At 48.0% G+C, this 20015-nt stretch overlaps 1 protein-coding gene across 2 annotated transcripts in view; it reads right to left on the minus strand.

The window, feature by feature from the left end:
* DLST (dihydrolipoamide S-succinyltransferase) overlaps nt 1-20015 on the minus strand; it is a 150592-nt gene that overhangs the window by 54232 nt on the left and 76345 nt on the right. For both annotated transcript variants that reach the window (XM_085626743.1, XM_085626742.1), the window contains exon 12: nt 6206-6279. In XM_085626743.1, the coding sequence (XP_085482869.1) occupies nt 6206-6279 (74 nt within the window). The remainder of the gene's footprint in view (nt 1-6205; nt 6280-20015) is intronic.

Genomic DNA, 20015 nt, shown 5'->3' on the forward strand with positions numbered 1-20015 from the left:
AGCAGCGTGGTGTACCACGGTTGTCTGGCCCATGTTGGAGCTACTAGAATCAGTGTGAGGGAGTGTTGTTGTAGCTTTCGCACCACTAATAGAATTAGTGGGAGAGGTGGAAAGGCGTACGCAAATTTGCCTGACCAGTTCATCCATATCGCATTGCCTTTGGACAATGGGTGTGGGTATCTGGCGGCGAAGCTTGGGCATTTTTAGTTTTCGTGGGTGGCGAAGAGGTCTATGTGTGGATGCCCCAACATCTGAAAGAACGGGTGAAGAACCTGCGGGTGAAGTTCCCACTCGTGGATCTGCTGCGTTTGTCTGCTGAGCAGATCTGCCATGGTGTTTTTGACTCCTGGAACATGTTGGGCTAGGAGAAAGATTTTGTGTGGAATTGCCCATCTCCATATGCTCTGTGCTAGTTGAGAGAGCTGTGGAGAGTGTGTGCCGCCTTGTTTTTGAATGTAGTACATGGCCGTCATGTTGTCTGTGCGAATAAGGACTGCCTTGCCTAAAATGTGTGTGTGAAAAGATTTTAGGGCTAGAAAGATTGCCAGTAACTCCAGATGGTTGATGTGGAGTAACTTTTGTTGCGGCGTCCATGTGCCCTGCACTGTGAGGTGTAATAGATGAGCTCCCCAGCCGGAGAGCGATGCGTCCGTTGTTAGGATTATTTGTGGAACCGCGTCCAGGAACGGTCCACCTCTGGAAAGATTTGTGGTGTTCCACCACGGCAGAGAGCGATGGGTGCGACCGTCTACCAACACCAGATATGTCAGTTGCCCCTGGGCCTGGTTCCATTGGCGCGCTAAGCACTCTTGGAGTGGACGCATCTGGAGTCTTGCATGAGGCACTATGAAAATGCAAGAGGCCATCATCCCTATCAGTTGCATAAACACTCTTGCTGGGAGAGAGTGTTGAGGTATGAATCTTTGACGCAAAGCCTGAATGCTAGCAATCCTGGCAGGATTGGGGTAGGCTATGGCTTTTGAGGTGTCTATGGTGGCACCGAGGTATTGCTTTGTGTGGGATGGTATTAGCTGGGACTTTTAGTGGTTCACCGTGAAGCCTAGCTGGTGAAGTAGTTGGATTGTAGTGGCGGTGTGATGTACACATTGATTGTAGGACGTGGCTTTTATTAGCCAGTCGTCCAAATATGGGAAGACGTGAATGTGCTGTCTTCTGAGTTGTGCCGGCACTACCGCCAGGCACTTGGTGAATACCCTTGGTGCTGTTGTGACCCCGAATGGGAGCACCTTGAACTGGTAGTGTTGCCCATCCACTACAAATCTGAGGTACTTTCTGTGAGCATGGTGTACCGGAATGTGAAAGTATGCGTCTTTCAAGTCCAGTGTGGTGAGAAAGTCGTTCTGGGAGAGGAGCGGAAGTACCTGCTGAAGTGTTACCATGTGAAAATGGTCCGAATGTATGTATGTGTTTAGAGACCGGAGATCTAAGTTAGGTCGTAGAGTCTCGTCTCTTTTTGGTATGTTATGTTATTTTGTTATTTTAATTTATTCAGCGCACAGCTACTCGGAAGTGTCCCGGCGCTATAGACCGCTGGGGAACCCGTCCTGGCTATCCCTGTGAGATGGTCCCTTTCTGGGCATCTCCAAGGTGAAACCAGGCATCCCCGGCGTCTGTGGGGCCGGCGTCTGTGGGGGGCTGTTGTGGAAATGAGGCAAGCTTAATGCCCAGAGTTGCCGAGTGTGTTCCTGGTTAGAGTAGGTACCGAGGCGAGAATTATCAAGTCCGTTTTGACCCTGGTCCAAGACCCTGCCGCGTCGGGAATTGAACCCTGGTCGATTCTCTGCTTACGGGTCTGCCGCCTCTAACCAGTGAGCCACACCTCTCCACAGGTATCAGAAAATATAGGGAGTAGACACCCCTAAATTTTGCTGATTGGCGGGGGCTTGTTCTATCGCCTGTTTTTGTAGGAGGGAGATTACCTCCTGTTTTAGTAACGTGGAATATTCTTGTGACATTGGGCGTTGCCTGGGTGGAATGTTGGGGGGGGGGGGGGGGGGGGGGGTAGATGTCAATTCTAGACAGTACCCTGAACGAATAATTTGGGTCACCCATCTGTCTGATGTGATGGTCTCCCAGATGTGAAGGAAATTTTGTAGCCTGCCCCCGACCGGAGTGGGATGGTCTGGAGGGAGCAGGGGGAAGTCATTGGGTAGGTGGTGTGGCAGAGCGGGCGGTATTTGTTTTGCCTCTGCCTTTATTGTTATTGCCTCTATAGCCGCCTCTTTGATAACCCCTTGTGAAGGTGGATTGAGCAGGGGATTTGTAGGAAGTGGACGCGCTATCTGAGGACTAGCCTCTAGCTGTACCCCGAAAGGAAGAGCGGCGAAAGGAGCGCCTAGGAGGGTGTGACTGCAGGGCTCCCATAGATTTCGCCGTATCTGTGTCCTTCTTCATCTTCTCGAGGGCCTCATCTACCTTTGGGCCGAATAGATGTTCTTGATCAAATGGATGATTTAATATGGAGGCTTGTACCTCAGGTTTAAAGCCTGAAACTCTCAACCAAGCATGGCGACGGAGGAGGACGCAAGAGTTAATGGCCCTGGAGGCTGTGTCTGCTGCGTCTAAGGCACAGCGTATAGAGGTGTTAGTTATGGTCTTACCCTCTTGAATTAATTCATTGGCCCTATTTTTGTATTTTTCTGGGAGATGGTGCATGATCGTTTCTAGTTCATCATAATGCGCTTTGTTGTATCTGGCCAATAGCGCTTGAGTGTTGGCGACACGCCATATATTGGCTGCCTGTGACGCAGTGCGCTTTCCTGACGAGTCCAGTAGCTTTGACTCTTTGTCAGGTGGTGGTGCTTCGCCTGACGCCTGGGAGTTTGACCTCTTCCGTGCAGTGGAGACTACTAGGGAATCCAGTGGCGCTGGCCCTTTGATATAGGCAGGATCTGTGGGGGCAGCTTTATACTTTTTCTCTATGCGTGGGTTAATGACCCTAGCCCTGACTGGGTCTTTAAAAACCTCTGGCGCATGTTTAATTACCCCCTTGAGCATAGGTAGTATAGAAGTAGACCTATGTGCAGTATCAAAGGTGTCGAGGAGGAAATCTTCCTCTACCGGGTCAGTGTGTAGCTCTACCCCGTGATAATGTGCCGCCCTCTGAAGTAGGTGGTGAAAACCTAATGAGTCTTCTGGTGGAGATGGCCTGGATGGATAAAAGTCATCTAGTGGGACATCTGGAATGTCTGGGTTATTATAATTGTCCCATGGGTCTGGGGATCCTGTAGGGGTGGGGTCTTGTGGCACATCCCCTGGATCGTAGTATGGGTCCCCCTGATCATCATGGTCTGGAGACGGGGTCGGAGAGCGATGAGGCGGGGGTGGAGAAGGCGGGGGTGGAGAGGGTGGAGGAGGTGGGGAAGGCACTCTGAAAGGGGAGTTAGCACAGTCTTTCCTCTTTGGAGGTGGAGGCGGAGCCGGTTTGTCCAAATTTTTTTTAGAAGAAAGTGCCAAATGTCCAGTTTTTGGATCCTTGGTAAGTGTCTTTTGCAAAGGATCCGGTGTAAACAGTTCCTGAGACAATGTTTGTTCGGTCGGCGCCGAAGGTTTCGGGGCCGATGGCTTTTTAGGCTTGTCCGTGCCGTGCTTTTTTGGAACCTCCGATTTTTTGGTCGGTGCCGAGGTAGGCTTCGGCACGGGAGTGTCGGTGCCGAGGGCCTTATGATGTTTGGTCGGTACCGAAAGGCTGGGTTTCGACACCGAGGGCTTTAGTGCGGAGCTCGGTGTCGAGGTAGAGGCCGGTCTCTTTTTCGGTGCCGAAGAGTGTTTATCGGCACCGCTGGCAGGCTGGCTCGAGCCCGAGCCGTCGGAAGGCTTATTAGGCTTTTTCACCGGGCCCGAAGGTGGGGTGTTCGAAGCAGTGTCTTTGGTCTTGCCTAGGCTCGGAGGCGAAGGCGTGACCGAAGCCTTTTTGGGTGTCGGTGTGGGAGGGGGTATATTACTCACGACCCTCTGCACCGGGGTGATGTCCTCCACATCCGAATCGTCTGCTTCGGAAGCACTGACGAGGTCCTCTTCGGTGTGCTGCTGTCCCGGAGCTTCGACGTCGTCCCCGAAGATGTCGACTGGAATGGAGGTCGAGGAATGCGCCATGTTCCGTCTGGCCCTTCGATCTCGAATAGTCTTTTTCGATCTGAAAGAATTGCAGGCGGGACAGTCTCGAGCCTCGTGTTCAGGGGAGAGGCAGAGGTTGCACACCTCATGAAGATTGGTGTGGGGGAATTTGGACCGACATCGAGGGCACTTCTTGAATGGAGTTCTTTCCATCAGCCGGGACCGGAGCTTGGATAGGCCCGAAAGCCGCCGTCGACTACTGGAATCGAAGGTGTGTCAAAGAGAAGGTGATTGAGGAGATCAGGATCTGAACAATACCGCGATGAGCGAGGATTCCGCTTCGATCGTTGAACTGGAAATGTTCGGAACCGGAGCGCGAAGTATTACATCCGAGCCCGATGGCGGAAAAAAACAATCTGAGGATGGAGCCGAAGCTCATGCGGAATACGGAATAAAGGGAGGAGTCACCGACCTCGTGAATTCCAAAGACTTTCGAAGAGGAAAAACAAACTGCAAACATCCAGGCCCAACACCAGATGGTGATCTATGCAAAAGTGTGTAATCTGCAGCTCATATGCCTCGAACACAATGTTCTTCGTCTTCTGGCACAAGCTGCTTCCCTGCAGTCCTGTGTTGCGATAGACATCCTCTGCATGGATTTGTTAAAATGTGAAGTCCCGTTATACTTTTTTTTTTTTTACCCGACTTATTTCTGTTTCTCGTCGGCTTCTCTGTTTAAGAGGAGACAATCAATTGCCGTGTTAAGTGGATACTCCCAGGTGTATCCCCAAACAAAGCAAGAATGGCTTCTGCCTCTTCTTACCATGCAGTGAAGCAAATGGTGATGGTGGCAATAGATTATATATTTTAGGCTATTTTAAAGCACCTCTCAGAGAAAGGAAGTGAGAGCAGCCTATTGGCCCTTGCCTTTGAAGCTGCGCCCAGTCTGCATAACTTGGGACTCTTGCCTATCCTCATGTGGGGTGCATTTTTGACATATGGGAAGTGTGCCTTGCATAATGTTCAACCTGTAAGGGGGGTGTTGGCACATAAGTCCTCTACATGAGTTTGTAAAGCTGTGCCAACTTGCCCTAGCAGTGGTGGCAGCGATTTCAAAGTCCACGGGGCCATGCCTTTTAAGAAAAAAAAAACTTGTACTCCTGTGGGTAGACTGCTCGTTAGCTCTCCTTAGTAAAAACGCCCATACAGGGGCCAGTAACAGGGACCGAGTTTTCATCATGTTGGGGAGATATATGAAGAGTGTGTAAATGTTGGGGTGTACCAGGATGAATTGGTCAATGGCAGTGTCCATTTTGAGGTTGTGTGTACCATGGAGTTTCCTTTTGGGAATGCTGGGTTAGTTCCAGTTGGAAATGTAAGCCTGCAAATGCTGCTCTTCCAATGAACATGATTGATACCGGTTGTACCTGGTAGGTGTGGAGAGGACTCCAGCTCATCTTATTATCCAGAAAGAGTGAAATTCGAGCCATTTTCTATTTCCTGTTCTCGGGTAATAGGTCTATTTCACACCACCAGTGGAATCAGTCCAATATAATCTGACTCGGTACTCTTGACTTTAGAATCAGCAAACACTGGACACCACCTGGAAAGATGCCCTTCTAACTGGAGAAGGGTTTGAACATTAAATTAAGAAATGCTCTTGTCTGCTGTGGCTTCATACTTTGTCACACCGAATCAGTGCCTGGTTACTGAAGATTATGTAGACACAAAATCGGCTGTTATGAAGTCGACATATGGGCCGAAGTAAAACTTCTGGTGAACTCCTACTCTCCTTCAAGACTGGGCCCAGATCGGGTAAGTCTCCATCAAGCCTTGCTGTTGAGTTTGACATCCCAGCAGGAACTTATATTTTTCATGTCATCCTCCCAGAAGTCTGCTGACCTGCTACGTGGGCGAGATCTCCAGTCTAATATTTTAGTTGTCCCCTAGTATTGGCTCCAGGGAGGTATAACAGTAAGAAATCTATCAGCTAAGGGTGCAACAATAACAAAAACAGATGTAGCAATAAAAGGATCTCTCAACCAAGCTACCAAAGATATGAAAGTAGTGAGACGCGAGCCTGCATTCTATCCCGAGTTACTTTATAGTTTCTTTGATCTTTGCTCACCTTTGGGGTGGAAACTGCCACACTGATGTCAATGTAATCCCTGTATACAATCTCCTTCGTTGTGTCGTCAATGACTGTAGAGTAAAAAACAAAACAAAGCAAAGAATAAGAACTGTTTCAGTGAATGACAATTATCAGTGGGAAACGAGCATTAGTAGCCAAAAGCACTCCAACTTTGCATCCCTTTGAACGGCAGGTGACTAGACCACCACACCACATCGGATGCGACAATGCACACTACATCCAAGGTAACTGCAGAGATTGAGGATTGGCACAACTCCTCTGCGTTTGGCACTGCAACTTTCCTCAAACGCAATTTCCACCTCAAACAGTATGCCCCAAAGGCAGAGGGATGATTAAGAAGGCGGGATAAGAGACATAAGAGGGGATGAAATGAAAATGAAGAGTGTCCTTATCCTGGGGCCTTACAGACAGACTGTCACTACGGCTGACTAAGTAGCAACTTAAAGGCATATCAGAAATAAAGCTCTATGTAATGTTTTTCCATTTCCCCCACTGTTCTGGTTTTAATACCCAAATCATTCATGCCCTGATTTGTACACCTTTAAAAGTACAGTGCACTTGTGAAAGGCTGTCTCCGACGTTATTCATGTATTTGCCTTCGCTAAATTCGAGCTGGAGGATCAGAGTTGACAGTCCATTTGCATATATGAAGAACAGAAGGATATGCACCATAAAAATGATTCCCAGATTATTCCAGCCTACATCGTGCCGCAGCCCTGGGCTGAACTTTCACAGTGCAGAGGTCTGTACTCACTCCCTTTTGCAAAAGCGATTTTCTTTTTACTAATTGTCGCCAAAAGAGACTCGCACGGGGCAACTTTCTTGCTTTAATGCATCACAGGTACAAAAACACATCAGCTCATCACCCGTGTTTCCTAAACCTCTATCCCCCACTTTATTAAGGTGCTCAGATATCACAGTAAAATGATTACAACTCGAAGGGAATATGCTACTTACCAGTATGCATCTGTTCTTGGCATGTAGAGCTGCAGAGTCACACACTGAGGATAAGATCGCCATCTGGTGTTGGGCTCGGATGATTGCAGGTTGTTGTTGTCTTCGGAGAAGTCTTTGGTCACGAGGTTGGTGACTCCTCCCCTGGACAACAGTGCGCATGGGCATCCACTCCATCGGCAGATTGTTTTTCGCCATGATGGGAAAAGATGGAGTATATAGAAAAGAAAGAAAGGATGTCCATGTGTAATGTCTAAGTAAGACAGATGCTGGAACAGATACAGGTCCCGGGGAGGCGGGCGGGCGTGTGTGACTCTGCAGCTCTACATGCCAAGAACAGATGCATACTGGTAAGTAGCATATTCCGTTCGAGGCATATGAGCTGCAGATCACACACTGAGGATAGATTATACAGCAGTGCTCCCCTTAGCGGTGGTCGCCTGTATCCGTTGCAGCAGTTTGAAATAAAGTTTTTAGGACAGCCTGGCCCACGGAGGCCTGTTGTTTGGCCTGCACGTCAACACAATAGTGTTTAGTGAAGGTATGCGTGGTAGACCATGTGGCTGCCTTGCAAATGTCTTCTAAGGGAATATTGCCTAAGAAGGCCATAGAAGCCCCTATTTTACGCGTGGAGTGCGCCCTAGGGGGAACTGTGAGTGTACGTTTAGCCTTGAGGTAGCATATTTGGATGCATTTAACTATCCACCTGGCTATCCCTGATTTGGAGATTGGGTTGCCTTTGTGTGGTGGCGCGAAAGCAACAAAGAGTTGTTTTGTCTTTCGAAAAGGTTTTGTTCTGTCGATGTAATAAAGCAATGCTCTTTTAACATCTAAGGTATGTAGGGCCCTTTCAGCTACCGAGTCTGGATTTGGGAAAAAGACCGGTAGTTCTACTGATTGGTTAAGGTGGAAAGGGGAAATCACTTTTGGAAGAAATTTAGGGTTTGTCCTAAGAACCACTTTGTTACGGTGTAGTTGTAAGAAAGGTTCTTCAAGTGTAAGGGCTTGTATTTCACTTACTCTGCGCAGGGAAGTGATTGCGATAAGGAAGGCTACCTTCCATGTTAGGAATTGCAATTCACATTTGTGCATAGGTTCAAATGGGGGGCCCATGAGTCTTGTTAGAACCACATTGAGATTCCACACTGGGGCAGGTGGCAATCTTGGGGGAAGAATCCTTTTGAGACCTTCCATAAACGCTTTGATGGCTGGTACCTTAAAAAGGGACAGGTGTTGCCTATTTTGCAAGTAGGCTGCCAAGGCTGCTAGGTGTAATCGTATAGAGGAATACGCTAGATTGCATCTTTGCAAGTGTAGTAGATAGCAAATGATGTTTTGGATGGAAGCATCCAATGGATGTATGTTATTATTAGCGCAGTAGATGGCAAATCGTTTCCATTTAGCGGCATAACACGCTCTAGTAGTAGGGCGTCTGGCTTCTTTTATGATATTCATACAGTCTGGAGGGAGATTGAGGTAACCGAACTCTAAGACCTCAGGAGCCAGATCGCTAGGTTCAGTGTTTGAGGATCTGGGTGTCTGATTTCTCCATGGTTCTGGGTTAACAGATCCGGGGAGAGGCGTAGCTTTTGATGTGGAACTAAAGATAGTTCCAGAAGTGTGGTGAACCACGGTTGACGTGCCCAAGTGGGAGCCACTAGTATTAGTGTTAGTGACTGTTGTTTCAGTTTGCGTACCACAAATGGAACTAGTGGGAGAGGCGGAAAGGCGTACGCAAATCTGCCTGACCAGTTCATCCATAGGGCATTGCCCTTCGACTGTGGGTGTGGAAACCTGGCGGCGAAGGTTGGGCATTTTGTGTTTTCGGGAGTGGCGAACAGGTCTATGTCTGGTTGTCCCCACTTTTGGAAGAAGGGGAGTAGAACCTTGGGGTGTAGTTCCCATTCGTGGATCTGTTGTGTGTGGCGACTTAGGAGGTCGGCCACTTGGTTGTGGATCCCTGGGAGATGTTCTGCTAACAGGTAGATGTTTTGGGGAATTGCCCATCTCCAGATTTGCTGTGCCAGTTGGGACAGTTGGAGAGAGTGTGTCCCTCCCTGTTTCTGTATATAATACATTGTCGTCATGTTGTCTGTGCGTATGAGGACAGTTTTGTTCTTTAGGTGAATTTGAAAGGATTTTAGTGCTAGGAACACTGCTAAGAGTTCCAGGTGGTTGATGTGGAGCAGTTTTTGTTGACTGGTCCATCTGCCCTGAGTGGTATGGTGAAGGAGGTGGGCTCCCCACCCCGTGAGAGATGCGTCTGTAGTTAGCACAACTTGTGGAAGAGGCTCTAAGAACGGTCTCCCTTTGGACAGGTTGATGGTGTTCCACCATTTCAGTGATCGAAGTGAGCGACTGTCCACCAACACCAGATCGGTAAGTTGTGCGTGAGCTTGGTTCCACTGTTGTGCTAAGCACTCTTGTAAGGGACGCATTTGAAGTCGTGCGTGTGGGACTATGGAGATGCACGACGCCATCATGCCTAGGAGCTGCATGAACACTCTTGCTGGAAGAGATGGATGAGTTTGAAATTGAGAGATGAGATTCTGTATACTGGCTATCCTGGCTGTGCTGGGATAGGCAATGGCTTTGGATGTATCTATGGTTGCTCCTAGATACTGATGTAAGTGGGAAGGTTGTAGGTGGGATTTGGGGTAGTTGATAGTGAATCCCAAATCGTGGAGAGTTTGAATCGTGCGATGAGTGTGGAGAACGCATTTTTGGTATGTATTGGCTTTTATGAGCCAATCGTCCAGATAGGGGAAGACATGGATCTGTTGTCTTCTGAGATGCGCTGCCACGACTGCTAGGCACTTGGTGAACACTCTGGGTGCTGTTGTTACTCCGAATGGGAGAACTGTAAATTGATAGTGTTGCCCATCTACCACAAATCGTAGATATTTTCTGTGAGCGGGATGCATAGGGATGTGAAAGTATGCGTCCTTGAGGTCCAATGTGGCGAGGAAGTCTCCCTGTTGTAAAAGTGGGAGGACTTGTTGGAGAGTGGTCATGTGAAAATGATCCGAATGTATATACTGGTTTAGTAGTCTGAGATCCAGTATGGGCCTTAGTGTTTTGTCCTTTTTGGGAATGAGGAAGTATAGAGAATATACCCCTTTTCCCTGATGTTGAAGGGGGACTGGTTCTATCGCATGTTTTTGTAACAGGGATTGAACTTCTTGTTTGAGGAGAGAGAGATGATGCGAGGACATTGGACGTTGTTTGGGCGGTATGTTTGGGGGGGATTGTATGAGTTCGAGGCAGTAGCCAGACTGGATAATTTGTCTTACCCACCTGTCTGTGGTGATGGAAGTCCAGACAGGCAGGAATTGTTGGAGTCGCCCCCCGACCGGAGTGGAATGGTCTGGGGGGAGTGGTGGCAAGTCACTGTTTGGTGGCTGGTGAGGTGCGGGTGTTGTTGTTGTTGCCCCGTCCTCGACCTTTGTTATTGTTTCCCCTATAACCTCCCCGGAAGTAACCTCTGTTAGGGGATGTTTGTCCAGAATTTTTAAAGGTGGACGTGGTCTCAGTTGATGTGTTTTTGGAGCCTCCTCTATAAAAGGAGCGACGAAAGGAACCCCGGTTTTGATGAGACTGCAGTGCTCCCATAGACTTGGCAGTTTCATTATCCTTTTTCATTTTTTCTAATGCAGTATCCACTGCAGGGCCAAATAGCTGCTCTTGGTTGAAAGGTTGAGCTAAAATTGCGGTTTGAACCTCCGGTTTAAAACCGGAAATACGGAGCCAGGCATGTCGTCTGAGTAAGACGCCAGTATTGACCGCTCTAGAAGCAGTGTCTGCTGCATCTAAGGCGCATTTAATGGAGGCATTAGATATTAATTTGCCTTCTTGGATGAGGTCAGAGGCCTGGGACTTAAAAGGTTCAGGCAGATGTTGCATAAGGTCCTCAAGTTGGTCATAATGCGCTCTATCATACCTGGCTAACAGGGCCTGGGTATTCGCAATACGCCAATGGTTAGCCGCCTGCGCGGCGACCCGTTTGCCCGAGGCTTCTAAAAGCTTAGACTCCTTGTCTGGGGGAGGCGTTTCTCCAGTTGTCTGTGAGTTAGCGCGCTTCCTGGCATTTGATACGACTAGGGAGTCTAAAGGGAGCTGGGCCTTAATGTATGCAGGGTCTTGCGGGGCTGGTCGGTACTTTTTTTCGATGCGTGGGTTGAGAACCCTAGCTCGAACAGGGTCTTTAAAGACTTCAGTAGCATGCTTTATGACCCCTTTGATCATGGGCAGTATGTGAACAGTCTTTTGTGACTGCTCAAAGGTATCAAGGAGGAAGTCCTCTTCAATGGCGTCTGTGTGCATAGTAACGCCGTGGAATGTTGCTGCCCTATTTATAAGTTGGCCGTACCCTAGGTGGTCATCAGGAGGGGAGGGCTTGGAAGGGTAGGTAGTGGGGTCAGGCATGTCAGGTATAGGATAAGACCAGTCATCCATGGGTGCTGGGTCTGGGAACGTAAAAGGGTCGTTTGGGTCAACAGGATCATCAAATAAATCAGGGTCCGCCCCTCCCCCTAAGTCATCATTATCATCCTGTGGAGGAGGTGAATGATAGGGAGATGGTAAAGGTAAAGGTAAAGGTAAAGGAGAATCAGGAGGAGGAGGGGGGGACGGGTTAGGAGGTAAAACAGGAGAGGAAGGACGAAGTGGTGAAGTAGCACAGTCCTTTTTCCGTATGGGAGCTGGGGGAGGTGTAGTGTCCAGCTTCCGCTTTTTATATGGGATGGCAGTCACATGTCCCGTTTTAGGATTGATATAGATCCGCTTCTGAGTAGGATCTGGTCGAAAAAGATCATCTGGCTCCGAAGGTGGTGTCTGTGACGTCCGCTTCGGGTCTTTATGAGCTTGTTTCGGCGGGGACGCAGTTTTCGGCTCCGATGATTTTTTCGGTGTCGACTGATTTTTCGGTGTCGACTGATTTTTCGGTGTCGACTGATTTTTCGGTGTCGACTGATTTTTCGGTGTCGACTGAGGTTTCGGTGCCGACTGAGGTTTCGGTGCCGACTGAGGTTTCGGTGCCGACTGAGGTTTCGGTGCCGACTGAGGTTTCGGTGCCGACTGAGGTTTCGGTGCCGACTGAGGTTTCGGTGCCGACGGACTTTCAGGCATCGATGTTGAAGAACGTTTCGGTGCCGGTGGAGACTTCGGTGCCGAGGAACGTTTCTGTGCCGAAGGAGATTTCGGTCTTGGAGCCTGTTTCGGTGCCGACAATGGGTGTTTGGGTGCCGAGGGTGTTAAAGGCACAATTAGGTGAGGTTTGCTCGAGCCCGAGCCACCCACAGGCTTAGTTGTCTTCGGAGCCGGGCCCGAGGGTGGGGCTTCTGAAGAGGATTTCCGGTCGCGACTGGGCCCAACTGGCGGAGTCTTGACCAATGCTTTTTTGGATGGGGCAGGGGCAGGGGGGGTGGTACTCACACGCTGCCCTGGAGTGATGAGGTCATCGGAATCGTCTGCTTCGGACACGATCTCGAGATCTTCGGTGTCGTCTTCGGGAACATCTTGAGCAAAGATGTCCTCCGGTTCTGGAGCTGGTTTGGCCATAATATGGCGTCGAGCTCTTCGGTCCCGGAGGGTCTTCTTCGAACGGAAAGCGGAACAAGCTGGACAGGTGGACTCGTTGTGTTCCGGCGACAGGCAGAGGTTGCAAACCTCGTGGTGGTCACTGTGGGGGAACTTCGCTCCACACTGGGGGCATTTTTTGAAGGGTGTCCTGTCCATCAGCCGCTTCCGGAACCGGTCCGAGTTGATGTCGACGTCGATGAAATGAAGATTAAAGAGTTAAATTGATTGCTGGAAGTTTTCTGCTGGAGCGGAAAAAAGTTCATCCGAACCCAATGGCGGAAAAAAACAATCTGCCGATGGAGTGGATGCCCATGCGCACTGTTGTCCAGGGGAGGAGTCACCAACCTCGTGACCAAAGACTTCTCCGAAGACAACAACAACCTGCAATCATCCGAGCCCAACACCAGATGGCGATCTTATCCTCAGTGTGTGATCTGCAGCTCATATGCCTCGAACACTACTTTCTCACATAAAATGATAACATTCCCAATGAGAGTCCCCCCCCTTTGTTTGAGATTATATTGCAGTTACTTATAGCATCAATCCATTGATCATGAAACCAATTCTACATCTCTCGCGGCTCACTAGTGCTGCCAGAGTTCTGTACTAAAGTGGCTCTTAAGAAGATACATGGACATATGTCCTAAGGGGTTACTTTACTTTTTGGGATCTTACAAATAAAACCACATACTAAATGCACAGGCCTGATTCAAACCTTTTTGTTCCCTCTTTTGCAGCACTTCTAGGCCTCTCCCAGGGATCATTAGTGCCCAACATCTCACTCCATGTGCTTAACATTTGGCGGGAGAGGTTAGTGGGGCTGACTTTTGCCCCACCCTGCTGCTTCTAAGCACATCAAAGACCTTCACTATGCTTAAACCTGACCATCAGAAGGGAGGATCTAAATGGTTGAGTTCTTTGTTGCAAAGATCACTATAGTTAGCATTACTTCTGTAGGACACTGGGTTTGTTGCAGTTGTCCTCTCACTTTTTAGCTACAGATGCTGATTTTCGACTCCGACAGTGCACTGAGGCCTGCCAGTGCTCCTTTCCCAAAACAAGGTGTTGTCTAGTTGTGCTACAATTGGCCAAGAACTTTAGCACCCCTGTAAGTCCTTAGTAAATAACATCGCAGGTACCTAGGGCATGAGTACTAAAAAGGGCCCCTAAGGGCTGCAGCATATCTTATGCCACCCTAAGGGACCCACATACAAATTCCTTCCAGACTGCCATTGCAGGCTGCGTGACATGGTGCAAACCATGACTGAAAACTAGACATGACACACTCTTGTGTGCCATATCAAAGTCACTGCATCTAACTTACGTAAGTCACCCCAACAGCAAGCCTTTGAGCCCTAAGGCAGGGTGTATTATATTTTATGTAAGGACATATCTGCATGAGCAGATATGTCCCTGTGATGTCTAGTTCTATTACTAGATATTGACAGTGAGCAGTGAGGCCATTTTAAAATATGCACTGGGCACTGGTCAATAAGTGTTCCCCAGCTACACAACGGCTTCACTGCAACATATGTTGTTTTGTATCAAACACCTCACATGAATAAACCCACACTGATTCCAGTGATGGATATATTAATACATGCACCCAGAGGGTACCTTAGAGGTACCCCCTCAACCCTACTAGCCTCCTAGTGTGGTGGCTGACTGGTCCAATTCAGCATGCCATCACAGACGAGTTTCTGACCACCTAGGAGGTGAAAGCCCTGCTCTCAAGAGGGCAAACAATGCCTGCTCTGGAGAGAGGTGTTATCCCCCTCTCCTCCAGGAAGGCTGGTAAATCAGCATATCAAGGCATGAGGCTTCAAAGGTCTCTGCCACCTTTGATATGTGACCCAAGGCTTCCCCAGACAGCCACCCCTTGCACTGGGCCCAGCTGGCACCAGAACAGGAGGGGAAATTAGCTATACAGGAGGAGTGCTGCACTGCAAGGCTGGACACAGCTCTGGGGTGAATGGCCTAAATTGAACACACATTTTGAAATTCCACCATCTTGTGTGTGGTGGAATTAGGCACTCTGGCACAGGGTGATGCCCACTCCCCAAAAGAAGTGGTCATCTAGGGAGTGTAGTGATGCCAGGGGTAAGTAGCCAATTAGCTACTACCCTTTATTCCCCTTAATGTCCCTAAATTGAGTATTTAGGGGACCCTGTGATACCAGGACTTCAGATTTCGACTGACAAAAAAGAAGGAGTGGACAAAGAAGACTGTTGAACCAAGGAGCACAACTGACTTGGGGCTAACCCTGACAGCTGCACACGACCCTCGTGGAGCAACCAACTAATCCGGCCCCTGTGTAGACTTCAAGAAACCCGTAGGGCTGCCAGTGCTTCACCAATTGCCAAAGAAACTCACTTGGAGTAGAGGAGCTACTTCCCCTGCAGCCGCAGGCACCAACGAAGCAACTCTGGTACACCCACCTGCCTCCTACAGGGACTACCGATGCAGCAGACCGGTCCGATCCGACCTCCCTCCAAGTGTGGAGACGCCAGGACCAACCAGAGCCACACAACACTAATGAGTTGGTTACTGGACCCCATGCAGCAACCAAAGCTTGTTGTGACCAGACAGGACACCACCGCCTAGGAAAATAGACTTGCACGCCGAGGGACAGTGGTACCCACAACTAGAGTGGCCCAGCTGTCCTGTTTGCCCCCTTCTGCAAAAAAACACTAAGCGTGCCCTTGTCTCAAAGCACCCCTACACACGCGTGCCAGAGTCTGAGGGAGGTGACTGTGCCCCCACGGGTACTGAAATCCACAAGAGCTGAGCCCATCCCTAGGTCTGACCAGACTCTACTTCCAGTTGCCACCTGCAGCCTCTTTCTGCATGCCACCTCCAACCGCGAGTGACTCCAGCACCGAATCAGACGCCAAAAGACACCACTGCACCAGAGCCCCACAGCTTGAGGAAAAGTGGATAAACAGTGTCTCTACTTGCCCGAGCATCTCAAGGATCGAGCCCTCCTGTGGGTTCCCCAGACTGGCCCCCCTAAGTCCCAGCTTGCAGCCTCTTTCTGACCGGACCTTTACCCATTGAAGAGAATGGGACACCCGATGTCATAACGCACCTCTGCACCCAGATGCCCCAGAGCCTCCTGAGGTGATCTGTTGGTGTGGCCTTGGACCTTGCCCCATACTCATCTTAAGTTCCGGAGAACAGTCCCGTAAGTCGCTGGCAAGTGCCTGAACACAGTATGTTTTCTCCCCAAAGGATAACATTACCACACCCAAAAACTGAATTAAAAAGGTTTGAAAACTAAAGAATTCATAACTCGAAAAGTACAAACTGGATTCCAATGATCCTCTAAATTTATTTATATAGTATGTGTTATTTTTATAAATTAATGTTGAATTTCTTTATCGAGCGTCTCTCACTTACTGCCTTTGTGTGTGCAATAAATGCATAGCACTACCCTGTGATATGCCCAATTGCTCGCCCACACTACTACATAAGAGCATTTGGGGCGTCATTCCTGCCTCTGTAATTTCTTTGGGGTGTGCCTGGACTGCACAATGTACCTCTTTTTGGTCCACTATATAAAGAGCCAACTTTCTACAGCTTCAATTTTAGCAGGTAAATGTAACATGTGGATTTGGTGTAGATGAGTGCCAGATTTAGAGTACTAGATAAGGACTAACTTCATAGCACTGCAAGGAACACACTCCTGAGTCACGTGGAAGGGACATTCGTGGAAGGGACATTCATGGAAGGGACATTCAGGTTCAACACTTAAATCAATCCTTAGGTGACTGGTGCCAGTCTCTGCTTACAAGCTGTGATGTGGGCTTGTGGGCGCAGGAGGTGTGGGCGGTAATGGGTATGTCACACCAGGTACATCTGGGTTAAGACATGCAACTCTTTTTCAAAACGGCTGCAAAACAGACAGCCTCATGTAGAATAACTTGGAAGATTTCCTGTTCGGATCTAAGTAAACAGCCTAAAACTGAAGGACACTTGTGGTAACCTGCATCCATGCGGGCCAGGTGGGTGGTGATGTAAAAGACCTTGGAGGTGTTCCTTTGAATTGTAGCAACCTGTTTAAGGGACGATCTGAATGTGCCTAGATGGTGGAGGCGTTTATCTACGTAAAAAACTTGGCAACCAGCTCCAGTCATGTCCTCATGTCATTATTGGACATTCTCTGCAGGCTAGTGCTTTGTTACAGGACGTATTATCCTAGAGCTCCTCGTGCTCATTAAGCCCAGTCAAGAATTCAATTCATGATGGACATGAGGAATGCCACTCAGAGGTGCATTAAATGGAAAAAAAGAAAAAATACTTCCTTTATCCTCCACATCAAACATGGTCTTTGCTCGTCCTTCTAGTGCCTATCTTAGGCAGTAGATTTCTTACTCACACTTCCATAGCTTGCTACAAACCACACTGTCTGCTCAGACCTTCACTGTCTGGTGAGTAGCCCGTTATCTGAGAAGGCAAATTAAAAATAAATATTCCACTTAGACCTCAGGTCCGCCTGGTGTGACGTGTAGTGGTTAAAGAGCAGAGATCTTGCACGAAGATGGCAAGATTAAATAAACCACAGCACCTGCATGCCATGACTCATAAGCCATGTCCCTGAAACCTCAAAATTGAAGACAATTTGAAAACCGAGGGCCAAAAGCTTCAAGCAGTGGACAATAAGAGGAGACTTGATAAAAGAGGCAAAGGTATCACAACTGTTCACTTGCAGGTGCACAGCATCACATTCATGCCAAGAAAGGTAGATTCTCCAAGGAAGTATTCATATTAAAAAAAAATAAAAAAACATTTCGCAAATTAGTTGGATAGGGGGCAAGAGAATAAGAAGTTGAGACAGTTCTTAACAGGAAAAATGGTGGGCACCAGAACCAAAGAAGAAGGGACACTACAGCCAGAGCGAGATGGAGAGTCACCAGAACTAGTAGGTAGAGGCAAAACGGATGGAAAGAAGAGATAACAGAGTACAAGAAGTAGTGTAGAGAGCTGAGAAATACAATGAATGAGGCAGAAAGGACAGACCAAGCTGGAGATGTGACAGTCAAAGGAAGCTGTGGTCTGCAAAAAGTAGGTCAATGCAGCACATCCCAGAAACCAGCAAACACAAGGCAGAAGCATTAGCAGCAGATACTGAGAATCACTACAGCCAAACACCAACCACCAAAGCTTCACTGTCTATTTTTACTAACTCTAGTCTCAGACCACACCTCCCTACGAGGGCTGGTTGTCTTCGGAACCCACAAAGACCTCGGTGTGTTATCTGCTACTTGCAGGCTGGTCTCTAGCTTGCAACCTTTGGAGCTGTTGGCTAGGAATGGAATGGTTCAATCCATCGTGTCGCTCCATTTACCAGTTGCACTTCCAGTTATAACTATTCTCAAAGAAGAGTCTCCAAAAAAGCATGGTTTCTTCTCTAGGTGACTGCTGGGGCTAGTCTCTGTTAGGATTTCAATCAGCCTGGACTCTAAACTCTGCATGTCCTCAAGAACTGCATGTTTTCAAGCACTAGGTACTGTGAATTGGTTGCTCCTCAGTCTAAGCTCCATATTAGTTGCACCTAGCTTATCTGAAGTGCACTCTACACAACTAAATGTGGAAGACTTCTTATCCCCACAACGGAGGTCTTCCTTATGCCAACATTTGGGTCTAGGACCTCTTCAGACTTCATGGGCATGTTTTTTTTGTCTCTGACTGATGGGTACACAAGAGTTTTATAAATGTACAAGGAAAATATATTGGAGACACTTCATCCTTCTAGCAAAGGAGGAGTTGCCAACCCAAAACATACAGCCGAAGAAAGAATTGTTAGAATTACTTCACTGCAAGTTAGTACAGCCAAAAGCACTGACTGAGAAATCCCTGGAGCGCTAAACAGTGTTACTGGAGCCGTATGACAAGAAGGAGGGCAGAGACCTCATGATTTTCAGCTCTAGAATCAAAACTTTGTACAGTCCAGCAGCGCCCTCGGCCTAGAGAAGGCGGCAAGGGATGGTCTTAGAAGGTTTTTGAAATCCTGAAAAATGGAGGTAAGGGGATTCCCAATAAGGCATTCACTAACATATGGCGAAGGAGAACTCCATGTAGAGCCCCAGGACCCCAGTATACAGGCCTATCTATGAGCGTTTGACTGAACCTACAGGAATAAGATTGCTAAATCAGAGTCATCACGCACTGAGCTAGGAGCAGCAATGTTGCTCCTGAAAAGCTCATACATGCAGCGCGAGCTCATATCTGCAAGCATGGATCGAATTATAACAATGTCCTGTGACATATCTTCTCAACTATCTGTAGGTGACACTGCTCACACCGTGTGCAGTTCCGACAGAGGTCAGAGTAATTTTCTTACTGGCATTATTTAGTGTTCACTTCACACCCATGAGTTTCCAAGTGTCAACCAAGTTTCATACTCTCATAATGGCTTCAATCAGGATGGCCTAAAACTGGTCCAGTATGAACGACAAAGAACTAGCAGCACAGTGCAACAGGTTCTCCACTGACAGAAGTTCAGACAGAAAAAGTACCAAATCAAGATAAGCGCAAAATTGCAGCAGTGGGAATCATATTTTACAAGACAGTGACCCCTTTCCATACTTTCTATGTTTGGCACATATTTATTACCTAGATTTACTTTCTTATATGTTCAGCTTTGTTAGCTAGCTGTTAGACAAGAGATTCCATGAGGTTAGCTAGCTAGAATGCGAATGGGTGTAAAACAAACTGTTGTGAGCTAAGACCCAAGTAGATCTTTGTTTTGGAGATGTGTTGCTTATTTTGCCTCGCTAATGAAATGGAGGCTCAACTCTTTCTCTTAACAACCTGCCATCTGTGGGCCAGCTTGGGAAACATGTCCGTCCTGATCAGGGGCAAACGTATCCCACTCTTGAGAATGTCATGAGATCCCATTCCAGAGATACGGTTTTAAATTTTGAAACTAGGTACCAGCCCCTAATACCCACCTAACAAAGTAACTTCTAATAATAACGTGTCTTATGGCCAACACTACAACGTACTAATATCTCTCTAAACACTTTGACGGGTGTGGGTGATGCAATGAACTATGGACCAATGTTCAAACATTCATTGAACATCTCTTGTTAAATAAAGGGCCTTGAAATGGAGTGTGCCTCCTTGCATCACAGATATATATCCAAGGAAGTCTCCAGCCCTGTAGTTGCTGAAGCTGTGCACTAAATCTGGGACATACTGAGCATCCACAGCAGGACAGGAAATAAGTAATTGAGACTGCTAACGCTGC

This window comes from Triturus cristatus, chromosome 9 (assembly GCF_964204655.1).
Source record: "Triturus cristatus chromosome 9, aTriCri1.1, whole genome shotgun sequence".
NCBI lineage: Eukaryota > Metazoa > Chordata > Amphibia > Caudata > Salamandridae > Triturus > Triturus cristatus.